The 13,265-nt window shown below is 45.5% G+C and overlaps 1 protein-coding gene across 2 annotated transcripts in view; it reads left to right on the forward strand.

Moving 5' to 3' along the window:
- LOC146869083 (uncharacterized) overlaps nt 1–13,265 on the forward strand; it is a 110,964-nt gene that overhangs the window by 51,867 nt on the left and 45,832 nt on the right. For both annotated transcript variants that reach the window (XM_085654625.1, XM_085599652.1), the window contains one exon: nt 2,968–3,081. In XM_085654625.1, the coding sequence (XP_085510751.1) occupies nt 2,969–3,081 (113 nt within the window). In that variant the 5' untranslated portion in view covers nt 2,968. The remainder of the gene's footprint in view (nt 1–2,967; nt 3,082–13,265) is intronic.

Consider the following 13,265-nt stretch of genomic DNA (forward strand, 5'->3'; position numbering starts at 1 on the left):
ACAAATCCTACACCTCAATCACTACCAACACACCACAGAATACTGCCCCACTAAAACAAAACCGCACACATCCAAAATTCACCTAAACAATATCTGACACTTTCTAAACCCTACCACCATCACAACACACCTACCGTAAGAAATGGGGTTACTGGTTAAGGGAGGCATGACCCTACTCAAGCAGCAACCACAATCCTTGCCAGGGTGAAGTGACAAGGAAACCCTAAATTAACCTGCGCTTAACCCTCTGGTAGCTTGGCACAAAGCAGCCAGAGGTAATGTAAGGGCAATGTGCAAAGTATTTATGAAGCACTTCAAACAACAATAAAGTGAAAACACCACAGAAGACAAATCGAACACCAATTTAGAGTAAACTTTAATAAATAAATCAAGACCAAAACAACAAAATTCCAATTAGTAATGTTAATGTTAAAAATGACTTGTAGAGCGCACGTACACTGGGTGGTTTCATGAAGCAATTAGTTGAAGCGGCAATATGACATTTTCAAGATTTTAGTGAAAATAGCACAAAAAAGCACAAAGCTCCAAGAGTGGACATCTGGTTGCTTTAAACTGGGACTAAGTCACAAGTTCAGGCCTACTGCCATGGAGCGGTGGTGGGCTACAAGGACCTTCTTAGGCCTAATGAACAGTATCTTTAATCCTGACTGCATTGCAGAGTCCCGCTTCAATCATGGCCCACGCAGCAGCACAGACTCAGAGTCCTTCTGTGGAGATGTGTCATACAGCTATGAGTCCTGGAGGCTGCTGTAGGCGATGCAAAGTTTCTTGAGCAGACATGTAGTGCGCAGTGGCAGTTCCTGAAGGTTGGTAGAGGCGATGCAATGTTGCATAGAGATGTGGCATGCAGCATTGCTAGGTCCTTGCGTGGAGTAATACCAAGTAACTGATGCGATGCATCGGTTCTGCTCAGGGTTGCGCCGCAGAGCAGAGGAGATGCATCAGTTCTCCTGATCCACAGATGGGCTGGAGAAAAGTACCTCATGCCCACTTCCAAGGATCCAGGACTGGGGTGGCACCACTTGGACAGACAGGACTTATAGATGGCAAAGGGCAGATGACTGTGTAAGCTTATGGGAAGCCTGTTGTGTCCCTGAGCCTTCTGATCAGGAGACCAGCCAACTAGTCCTTGGAGTCACATTGGAGTTCTGGGTTCAAAGATGCAGGTCCAGTCATACTTACCCAGGCAGCGAGCAGAGGGGCAGAACAGCAGGGCACCAGTCCAGCTGAGTTGCAGTCCATTCAGCATCACAGCAATGTTTCTCCCTGGCAGAGTCCAGGGATCCAGAAGTGTACTGAAGTGGTGGTGTCCGAGGTCCAATATTTATACCTGCTGACCTACTTTGAAGTGGGAGAATTTGTTAGAAGATTATGCTGGTGCCCTTGAGTGTTGCCCAGGGGGATGGCCATGTGCAGGCCTCTGGTTGGTGGCAGCTGGGTGTGGGCAGCACCCACAAAGTTGAGATGAGCCTTCACAGACCGTCGGGCAGAGGCAGAGGGCAGAGGCCTTATCCTCTGCTGGCTACTACGACTGGGGCGGCGGCTGCTAATGTCGGAAGCAGCTGGGGCATCACTCAATTTGGAGCAAAGAAGGGTGTTATTAAGGGACTCCCTCGTCATGAATGTAATTTGTGCAGGCCACAGCTGATGTGCGTAATGTACAGTTACAAAGATCTGTACCCCGCTCCTAGCTGGTAGGTTTGGGCCGATCCACGAGCGGTCTTGCATCCCTTTATTTATGCACCTGGCCATGCTCAGCCATCGGGGTTGCGTGCATGCTGTGCATGGGTTGGCAGTCACCCAGTATGGACCCAGTGGCTCACTTCATCTCAGAGCATGTGCAATGAGTGTTATGGTAATAAACACAATATATGCCTCAAACGTTATTGTGAAAACTCTGCATTTAGAATTTGTCATAAAATATTCTTATGTCAACCTGCCCATTTGCTTTGCTTGCTGAGCCATGCAGTACCTTCCTGCATACTTGCTGCAGAAGGGATGGTCTTCAGTGTATCACAATAAGCGTCCTTTGAGATGTCTCTCAGGATCTTAGCTGCCTTTCAACCCCTACTAAATGGGGGAAGCTTTTATACCCTAAGCATTCTAATTTCTCTACTGGGCTGTTGGCATCATCCTCCACAGAACCCCAAGTTAGGCAAAACAGCAAAGCTTGCTTACAACCATGCTTTATCTGAGACATTAGATGTATTCATGTATGTAACAATTAGACTAGAGTACAGAAGCCCGAGACCTCACAAGGGCACATGAGATGAAACGTTTCACCTCAAAGCTGCAGTCGAAGGCATAGACATATATTAAAAAAATAAAAATATCACTAAGCAAATTTCTAATCAAGTCCAAGTTTAGCAACAGTTGATCTCCTCAGAGTATACAACCACTTGCTCCATGACTGAAACCAAACTTGTGTAAAGCTCTTGTTAAATAAATATGCATGCATACAATTCATGTTCATAAATGTCATGGCCTGTCATATATATGAACATCAGTATTTATAAACAAATCTCTCAGGAACACAGAGAAACATAACACAGAAAGACATAACTTTTCCCACGTCGCTGAACCCAGGATCCTGGTGTCTTTCTGGGAAAGAGCTGTGTCCCTGCATCTAGGGTCTTCTGTCTGTAAGTGGCCCTTAAGCACACTCATTGTACTGGTAATCCGCTTTCCATCAGTCTCCACGTGACAGGTTTCAGTGTTATTTTCCATTTGCCATGGACTGGTCGCTGAAAAGATATGTGGGCAGTAGTGAAAAGCGGTGCTTCTCTCCTTGTCGTGCTTTTCTTGTTGCTGTTGGTCTCTAAGGGGGGTGTTGGTCTTGTCAGGATGAAGGGTCGACGGGCTGGAGTGAGGGTGGAGATGTGCAAACTTCGTGTCTCCCCAGGAATCCTCACTGGTGGGTGGACTAACCTCTGCGGTCTCTTACAGGATGGACAGCAGAGAGTCTGCCGAAGCACTCATTCTCAGGCATGCTGCTGACAGTGGGAGATGTGTGCTCATCGAAGTTACTAACAACTCAGAATTATCATTAGAAAGCAAACGGTAAGTCCTATCTTTAAACCATTTGATGATGAAAAGATGCACACAGCATTAATAAAACCTATTCAGAAGCAACAGCGGCTGTACTAAACTCCTAAAATATCTTCCTCTGTGAAATGTACCTCCTCAGATATGGTGTCTCTGTGGACAGTAGCTATCCCAGGACATCTCTCTAGATGCAGCATTTATCCAAGAGGCTTGCAGTGGGTGTCTCGTTAACCAAGTGGTATCTCTCAGCAGAACATATCTAATCCAGGGTATTCTGTAGACTCAGCATGTATCCATAAGACATGCACTGTCTGTTAAAGATCCAAGAGGTATCTCTCAGCAGAAAATATCTAAGCCAGGGTATTCTGTAGACTCAGCATGTGTCTATGAGACATGCACTGTCTGTTAAAGATCCAAGAGGTATCTCTCAGCAGAAAATATCTAAGCCAGGGTATTCTGTAGACTCAGCATGTGTCCATGAGACATGCACTGTCTGTTAAAGATCCAAGAGGTATCTCTCAGCAGAAAATATCTAAGCCAGGGTATTCTGTAGACTCAGCATGTGTCCATGAGACATGCACTGTCTGTTAAAGATCCAAGAGGTATCTCTCAGCAGAAAATATCTAAGCCAGGGTATTCTGTAGACTCAGCATGTGTCCATGAGACATGCACTGTCTGTTAAAGATCCAAGAGGTATCTCTCAGCAGAAAATATCTAAGCCAGGGTATTCTGTAGACTCAGCATGTGTCTATGAGACATGCACTGTCTGTTAAAGATCCAAGAGGTATCTCTCAGCAGAAAATATCTAAGCCAGGGTATTCTGTAGACTCAGCATGTGTCCATGAGACATGCACTGTCTGTTAAAGATCCAAGAGGTATCTCTCAGCAGAAAATATCTAAGCCAGGGTATTCTGTAGACTCAGCATGTGTCCATGAGACATGCACTGTCTGTTAAAGATTCAAGAGGTATCTCTCAGCAGAAAATATCTAAGCCAGGGTATTCTGTAGACTCAGCATGTGTCCATGAGACATGCACTGTCTGTTAAAGATTCAAGAGGTATCTCTCAGCAGAAAATATCTAAGCCAGGGTATTCTGTAGACTCAGCATGTATCCATGAGACATGCACTGTCTGTTAAAGATCCAAGAGGTATCTCTCAGCAGAAAATATCTAAGCCAGGGTATTCTGTAGACTCAGCATGTGTCCATGAGACATGCACTGTCTGTTAAAGATCCAAGAGGTATCTCTCAGCAGAAAATATCTAAGCCAGGGTATTCTGTTGACTCAGCATGTATCCATGAGACATGCACTGTCTGTTAAAGATCCAAGAGGTATCTCTCAGCAGAAAATATCTAAGCCAGGGTATTCTGTAGACTCAGCATGTATCCATGAGACATGCACTGTCTGTTAAAGATCCAAGAGGTATCTCTCAGCAGATAACAACTAAGCCAGGATATATCTCCATAGGCAGGATATATCTATGAGTGGAAACATCCTTTACCCCGCATGCGTTACTCCGCCTGCCATTACCCTGCAGTTTTTACACCGCAAATGCGTTGTTATTGTTTGCGTTGTAAAGCCCTGCGTTGTAAATGATTCTGCAGTGTAAAAACTGTGGGGTAATGGCATGCGGAGTAACGCATGTGGTGCAAAGTGTCCTATTCATCAATGAGACATGCATGATCTGGCTTGGAGAACAAAGAGGAATCTCTGCAGATAACAATTAAGCCCGTCCATCGCTGTAGACTCAGCTTGTATCCATTAGACATGCAGTGCTTGTCTCAGAGCACCAAGAGGTATCTCTCAGCAGATAATATCTAAGCCTGGAATAGCCCTCTAGGGTCAGCATCTGTCCACGAGACAACATCTAAGAATACCTCTCTTCACAAGGTCTTTCTAGCCTCTACACAAATCAACTGCTGCGTAGAAAAGGACGCAAGCATTATGGGAAGGGTTGGAAAGTCACCACATCACCCACGCTGCAGCACATCTGTGCAGCCAAGAAAAACTCAAATGCATGCTTCACGAATCATTCATTTTAGTAATCAGTGAGAGACGATGGTGTTCAGTTGCCAGTGCATTATAACATGTTGATGCCAAAGCTGACACTACAGTGTGACCTATCTGTTACAGTCCTCGATCAAGAAGGAGAAGTTGTCAGTTTTATTGTCTGTTAGACCTAAAATCGTGGTCATAGTATTACCCCACACTTTATGTCTTCCTCCCTGCTTTTTGCTGAACTCTCTTTGGCTGGTTTTAGAACACTGCACAGTTTACCACTGCTAACGAGCGGCCAAGTGCTTCTGCTCTCTCCATAAAAGGTGGTAAAATTGGCTTACACCCAACTGGCATATTTAATTTACTTATACATCCTTAGATTATGATACTACTGGTATCCAGGGCCTGTAACTTAAATGCTACTAGTGCTAGTGGGCAGCAGCACTGATTGTGCCACCCACTTAGACCTGTCTTAGGCCTGCCACTGCAGCCCCTGTGTGCAGTACTGAACTGCTAGGTCAACCTGGCACAAAACGGGCCTAACCTTCCTTTTTAATACTCATAAGTCACCCTTACGGTAGTCCCTAAAGGCGCACAGGGCAGGAAGTTTTGTATTTAAAACTAGTACATGTTTATTATGTGTCACATGTCCTGGAAGAAAAAACATGCAAACTACTTTTTCACTGCTGAAAGGCCTATCTCTCCCAGGTTACTGTATGACTTGAAATAAGTGCTAATTTCAGAAATTGAAAATACAATTTTAGATCCTCTTTAATGCTAAACTCAGATTTCAAGTTAAAAAGATATTTTGCATTGCAGCTATGCCACAAATGTCTGCAACACAGATGCAAACATATAATAAATCTGGACCACAGTTTCCCACATTTCGATACATAAGCTCCCTGTCCCATCAAAAACAACCAATCAAGTTAAGACATTTTGAGATAGCTGTAACTCCCCTTGCTACACATAAAACTCTGCAGGTGAATTTTTCAACTAATTAATACCAGTGGTGGTTGGTAATTAGAGTATAAGGGGACAAAAAGGACACATTTGCACACCTGCACATTCGCACCTATGCTGTCTTATGTAAACACACACCCGATCACATCACTTACTTACATAAACACATACACGCATGCACCAAACATTAAATAAAAACATCACACTTACCTTCTGCAGCATCTCTTGAGGGAAGCCTTGGAGGTTTCAAGAGGTCCCTAGGTTAGCCAAAGAAAGTAGGCGGCAGTCTCTTACTCGTTAGAAAGAAGGATGGAGTCAGTGAGACTGCTTACACCACCCCCACTCTGGGAAGTGGTGTCACTGAGAAAAACTTGGCCCCTGGCACTGCAGGGCTTAAAATGGAAGGACCCAGGTCTAAGGCTGTCACTGACACTCCCCCTCATCATGAGGGGGAGGACCTCGAGGCACTCTGCTGAGCTGAGTCGGTCTTGTCAACCGGGCTGTGACATCCACAGCCTGCCAAAGTTCAGCTCAGATGCCAGGCGCCTGTGCAGTTAGCGCATGTACAGCGCCTGGCTGCCTGGCATGAAAATAAAGAGTGTCTGTCATGCTGATGTGCTCAGCCTGACAGATACTATTTATGATGACCAAAAGGTTGAAGGGTATATTAGACAATATGTAAAAATGACTGGACTGCCGCACCTCACCACAGTACAGAGGAAGTTACCTGAAGGCCAGGAATTAAGAGGAATTACAGGAACCATCTAGAAGATTGAATATTGGACTGCCTCTGTTGGAAGTAGCCCTCTCTGCAGTGTCATCCCCAAATCTTTTACCTTCCTCCTCCCACTTTTTAGTCAATTTGTTTTTGTTGGCTTTAGGACTCTGCACTTTACCACTGCTCACCAGTGCCAAAGTCTCTTATAGAGTGGTATGCCATATACCCAGGGCCTGTAAATAAATACCATCAGTGGCCTGCTACACCTATTTTGCCACTCACTTAAATAGCACCTTAAAAATTGTCCCAGGCCTGCAATTCAGTCTGAATACAGTGTCACAATGCCCTGTCGACTGAGCATTTCAAGCCCCATGCCAAGCCTTAAACGCCCCTTTAATTACATATATGTCATCCCTAAGGTAGTCACTAGGTAGTGACCGGGGGAAGGGTGCTGTTTAATTAATAGGTAGGCCCTCCCGTGTGATAATATTGGGGATTCCTTATTACATTTAATAAGCTGTAACTCGTAAATGAACGTAGGTAGATGTATCATGTTTGGTACCTATGAACTTGTAATGATGAAATGTATCATTACGAGTTTGAAAATGCCACTTTTTGTGCCAGGTATGCCCAGACGAAGGTCCCAGGCTCACTGTGCCACTGTATTCAAGCTATACTGACTGATGAGGGGTGAAACCCCTAAACCGGTCCTAGGATATTTGTTTCCGGTCGAGGGAGGACCTGGCTTGGCAGTTCGGGCTGGACTGTTTCCAGGAGGCACAGGGCCAAGACTGATTTGCATATGGCCAGTTCTAAACTGGGGTGGCATGTTGAGCAAAAGAATGATGGATTTAACCCCGATCTCTTGACTGGGGGTGAACGTTTTGATTTGTTTTGCATTCCGTCCATCAATTGTATCTCTTTAACTTTTTGAAAATTGGCCTTTTCCTGCCCTCAGCCTTGATGGCGGAGCAGACCCCCAGGACAAAAAAAATGTTAAAAATATAATTGTGGGTCAGGTTCTATGGTTGAAGGCTATGCGCGGAGAGTGGTTGGCTGACTGCGTGGGTTGGGTGCAGTGCTGGGCCACAGGCAAGGCCCGGGATCAACCCCATGCTGCACACAGCTAAAGGCCATACATGTAGGCAGGTTGGGTGATTGTGTGGTAAGAGGGTGCCCGCGGGGTTTGGGTGCCGGGCCGCAGGGGGTTCTAAGATCTTACTTTAAATTAAAAAAATACATAGAAATTCACTGAAAAATACCAAGGTTAAAGTGGAGTTATATGTAAAAAAATAATGTTTTAAAAAAAAAATGATATTCACCAGTTATACCTAACTCACCTGAGTATAACTTGCACCGCTATAAAGCACTGCTTATGGCCTCACACATTATATCACTGGTAACATCTGATATCTATGAGAGCCCTGAGATAGGTAACTTTCTCTCTAGCTCACATTGGTCTATTTCTCTATCTCTACCTTTATTGTAAAATTCAATATTGTTTGACATTACGGCACTTGAATTGGCAGAAAATGGGCAATAAGAACCAATAAATTTCCAAACGGAGGCTCCTAACATCTTGCCCAGGCCCCAGGTATATAATGACCAGGACCCCTAAGATCCTTAAGATGACACTGGTGCGGTCCCCTTTCTAGTGCAGCGGACCGCCCCCTGCTCCACTTTTGCTCCCCGGCTCCATTCCAGTTGTGTGGATGGTGGATATGACTCCCCGTGGACCTGCCCATATCAGCTCATTCCCTGCTGCATTGGACAATGTGGGTGAGCCTGGTGGGGCAAGTGGGGACTTCGAGGGAAGGGCACTACTATTCACCACATGAGGTTCTGTGGAGTTCTATGCCCATCCTTCCCCAGTGCCATATGGCAAGAGGCCATTTAGTTTTGAGACATAGAGTCCCACCGCCGCCGCCTGGAAAAAGGCCAATAATATCTCATCAGCGTCCATATGAGGTAAACTTCTCCCTTAGTGGGTACTAGACTAATCTCAATGCCTCTTCGTTCTTGCCTCGCTCTCTGCGAGACTTGGTGGCCATACTTTGTGTAAGATCATTCCTTGTTTTCATAAAGGTGTCTGGAATTTATGTTTGAGAGACACACCAGACATTTCATTATTTAAACCATACTGACATCATGTAAATCATGGAACCCAGTATTAAATTCTCTAATGCCGCCATGGTTTATGTGTACCTGTAAATATTTTTCACATGTAAACTGCATATTTCCTTTCAAATTTGTTGTGATGTGAACTGCTTTCCAGCAGGTGGAAACTATTCTTCGGTAAAATGCCCCGATACCCTCTGGGTAAAAGCTAGGGCTTGATTTTATGAAACCTAAAAGTAGTTTCAGTCAGACACATGTTAGGGGTTTATGGCAGATGAGAGACATCCCACCACCTCTTCAGTAGGATATTTTAGTTGGTTGGAATCGGGGTATCTGGGATGCTCAAGGAAATACATGAGAACCACATCTCTGTGGCTCTCTAGGATTGTACCGTCCACCCCCTAGTTGTTGATCGCAGGTGAGTGTTTAACCGTAAAGTGCATGTGTGCTATATTGTGGTGCAACGAGGATGTCCTCCTCTTCGCTGAAGTCTTCCTATATTTTTTCTTGTATTATTTTGGTGTACTGATTGAAGCCACCACCAGTCTTACAATGGAACCTCTGCCTGTACTCAGTGTCAGTTTCTAGTACTACCTCTTGTAGGTTTTCTACATCATAAGCAAGTGGGCGACCATGTGACACCGGCTCTCCTAGACTCACAGGTGGACCAATTGACTCCCAATCCCAGCCCAGCCACATGGCACTAGGCAACCAGGTATTTGGCAACAAGGGATTGTCATCTCACCTACACATTGGCCATCTGCCGCCTGACAGGACAAGACAAGACGTGAGGCGGCCCGAGCTGTGCTGTCAGGCTGGGGGCCTCCAAGCACTTCTAGTTCGGGCCAGAGAAGAACAGCCTGTTTTTTCCCTTATGCTTCAAAGCAATTCATGAGATACCCGCTAGGGGATAAAAGGGTGCAAACCTGAGCAAGGGGCAGTGGCAGCATCTACTCCTGTCCCTCGAAGCAGTTCCCACTGACTTTGAGGGGCCCCAGAGAGGAGCCAGGGTTCTATAATGGCCCCAGCTCCTTCTCATCCAGGCTGCCCAGCCATCTGAGGTGGGCTGCTCCTCAGTCATTCGAAACCCAGATGGGCTAGAATCAGGCATGGGAGGGCAAAGACGGTGGGGTGCTTCGGGGATCCCAGCCCGGGAGAGTCATGCTGTGGGAGCATAGGTTCCATCCCGGGATGTTTTTTTCACATTGTGCCCCTCCCAGAGAGGACGGGGTCACCAACCCAGGTCCCATGTGTGTCGGTCGAGCTTTCCTGGGTGGAGAAGGCTGCCCCACACCCAGTCCTCGGCCAAGCACCTTACGGCTGCAGACTGCACAACTGGCAGGGCCCAGAAGGCGAGGCCAGGCCCTGTGCCTTGGATTCCATCTGGGAGGAGGCCAAGGGCTCAGCTGGTACTGTCAGTTGCTCTGCCTGCTGTGCTGCTAAGGATCCTTTACAGGTTCACAAATGCTACGACTTTTACTTTCTCTAGCTAGTCAAGTTTGATCAACATCTGGGTATTTCACCACTGCCATTGCCGACCTCGAGGAAGCCTATCAGAGGACCTCACTAAACCATCCAATGAGTAAGTAGTCAGGGGCGGTCTGCACAAAGGGAAGGAACTCAATCAACCCAAGCTTAAGACCTACACATATTAGGAATGCCTCACTCATGAGAAATAATTGTAATCCCATCACAAACATGGTTCAGTGACTTACCCACAGCTGTTAGCGAAGGGTATACACACATCTGTTCTGTCGAGCCCCAGACATCTAGGCATTAAAAACCTGTTATTGCTAGATCTTGTGTAATTGAACGCCACTTCATACTCTAAGAAGTTGAATGCCGACTCCTGATGTGGAAGTCTAAAATGAATGAAAGACATCAGGCAGTGAGATTTCCAATGTATATTATTATTTAACAGCTGCTGGGGAGCCAGCTGCCATGTAGACCCTCTCAAAATACAGAAGTTAACATGGGTTTTATAGATTACAATACATATTGCATATATTGCACAAATGATACACAGCTAATGAGAGTCAGCTTCTTGGCTAAACATTAGGGGTTTTCCACTCATTATTCCAATCATTAATCAGAATTTATGATGTCAGCAAGACAAGCATAGCAACAGCTTGTCATGTGCACTTGTGCCTTGGTCAGTTCTTAAGGCCTTGCAGTTACAGCAAAAGTATAGACAGTTCAAGTTCACCTAAAGGCCAAGTGCCTGTGCACCTTCTACAGGTTTGCTCCTATTGAGTGTCACAAAATGGAACCTGAAATAAACTGGATTCAACACTAGGAGTTGCCTAAATAGATAGCATGAAGGAGTATCATTCATTCTCGGTACTAACCAGACAAATCGCTCCACCACCCACATAATTCACAGCTATCAATCTGTCAATCCTTTTCATATCCAGGCCGGGTGAGGTCTCCCATGTTCAGTAAAATTAAGCCCCAGGTTCCACTGCTGGTGCTGCCCTTCCGTCAGTTCCTTTAAGTTTAAGCTTTACTACCATATTCTTCCCAGAACTGAAGGATTTCGTTTTCCCAAAATCAGCGCTGCATGTCACAGGAATAAATAGACACTTCGATTAGGCCGCCTCTGTCTGTCTTAGGCAGCATAGCTCTCATCAAGATGGTGGTGTTCCCACAGTTTCTGTATTTATTTATAAATATACCTCACCCACTTCTAAATAGTTTTTTTCATAATCTACGATATTTAATGATTAAATTAATCTGGGCAGGAAAACAATCTCATATTTGCTGAGAGGTTTTGGCACTTGCTTGTGAGTTTCAGGGGGGCAACTCTGTGCCACTGTGTGATACCGGTTGCACCCTGATGCTCATCTGCCTTTCATAAGACTCAGAAGGAAACAGACGTACCTGCTGCCCACAGGATTACCGAGACCCAATTAGGAAATAGCTACTGTGGCTTTAAGGTGCTGGGTGTGAAGAGTGGCTAGTTGTATGTCAGGACAGACATGGCTATATTCCCCTGCGATCAACATATTTTACAAGCCTCAATTCACTGAGCAGAGAACAAAGTGCAATGCGCAGAATGTCAAGTGCGGGACCATACACTCAGGGCCACTGATTGTGTGAAGGTCCATTTCTCACCCTTGCACAATCCAAGAACACACAAGCTACTCCACTCCTTGAGGTATTCACTTGCAAAAGGGCACAGACCGTGAGGTGATACCTTGGGATTCTTAAGCATGGAGGCCAGTGCCAGGGAGGGCAGCAGGACTTGGAGATAAAGGGAAAGGCAGGCATGTGGAGCGCAGCGTAACGGGGCTGTACGGACAAGGGCACTAATAGCATATGGATAGGAGGGGTTACTACAGCAAACTGCAGGCCCTGACATGCTTCTATTAAGACGCTGTCACTGGCTGTGGGGACTCGAACTGTCTAACTGAGAAAGCCGCTAGCCCGGTCATACCCAGCGGCACGGAAACAGAACACACACCAGCGCACCGGCCAAAGGCCCTGACATGATGCGCATTATTCTTAGCATCCATAGCAAAATGTTGTAACTGATATTTGAGGGAAGTCTATTCATATGATTTCCTGTTTTCACTTTATAGGGAGTGTCAATGGCAAAATGCTGACCAGTGTATACTGGAGGAAATCTTTAGAGGTACCCATGTCATGAAATTTCTGGCACTGTGATATTGAATGTACTCCTTAGCATAAGCGGCTCATCCATGAAAAAAGGATGAACTTGGTATAGTGGAAGTAATTTTTGACTTAAGACATTGGAAAAAAACGAGATCTACTCTTAGGAAAGGGCAGGTTTCCCTGGTGCACCATGAAAGCACTGGAATATTTCATGAATGCCCTATAAGGGTCTATGGCGTTTTAGCAAGTGTGATCCCAAAGTTTCAAAAAATCCTTAGAGGAAAAGTCTACTTTCCCTTAAATCATCTGCAAGAAATCTGTTAACTTGTTTTGCGTGCTGGAGTTTGGGGGAAGTATCGCGCCCCACCACTTACATAGATATTTTACCTCATAAAATGGCTATGAGTTTAGCTCTCACCCCATTTCTGGAAATGCTTGTCCTGCCCCATTACTGGGAGTGGGCCTGACTTTAGTGTGGTGCGACCAGTGTAGCTGCAGCTGGCGCTGATGTTAGTGGGGTAGGGGGTGCTGTGTTTTTGTCTAGTAGCAGTTTTGCCTCATAAAGTAGCACGGAGGGTTAATGTGCCTGCTGCAAAGAACGTGTACCATGCTGAACATAGAACTAAGTGTGAGTGAACTATGAGTAGCACTATAAAACAAGCATTTGCAATGGAATAGGTCTTGCATTTGAAGGAGTTAGAGATATTGGCGTTGTAAATGACAGTGTCTTATCTATGTGCTTTCCTTTACAGTACAGTGGCCCCTGGGACCTTAAGTGATTAGGAATG

The sequence above is a fragment of the Triturus cristatus genome, chromosome 1_1 (assembly GCF_964204655.1).
Source record: "Triturus cristatus chromosome 1_1, aTriCri1.1, whole genome shotgun sequence".
Lineage (NCBI taxonomy): Eukaryota > Metazoa > Chordata > Amphibia > Caudata > Salamandridae > Triturus > Triturus cristatus.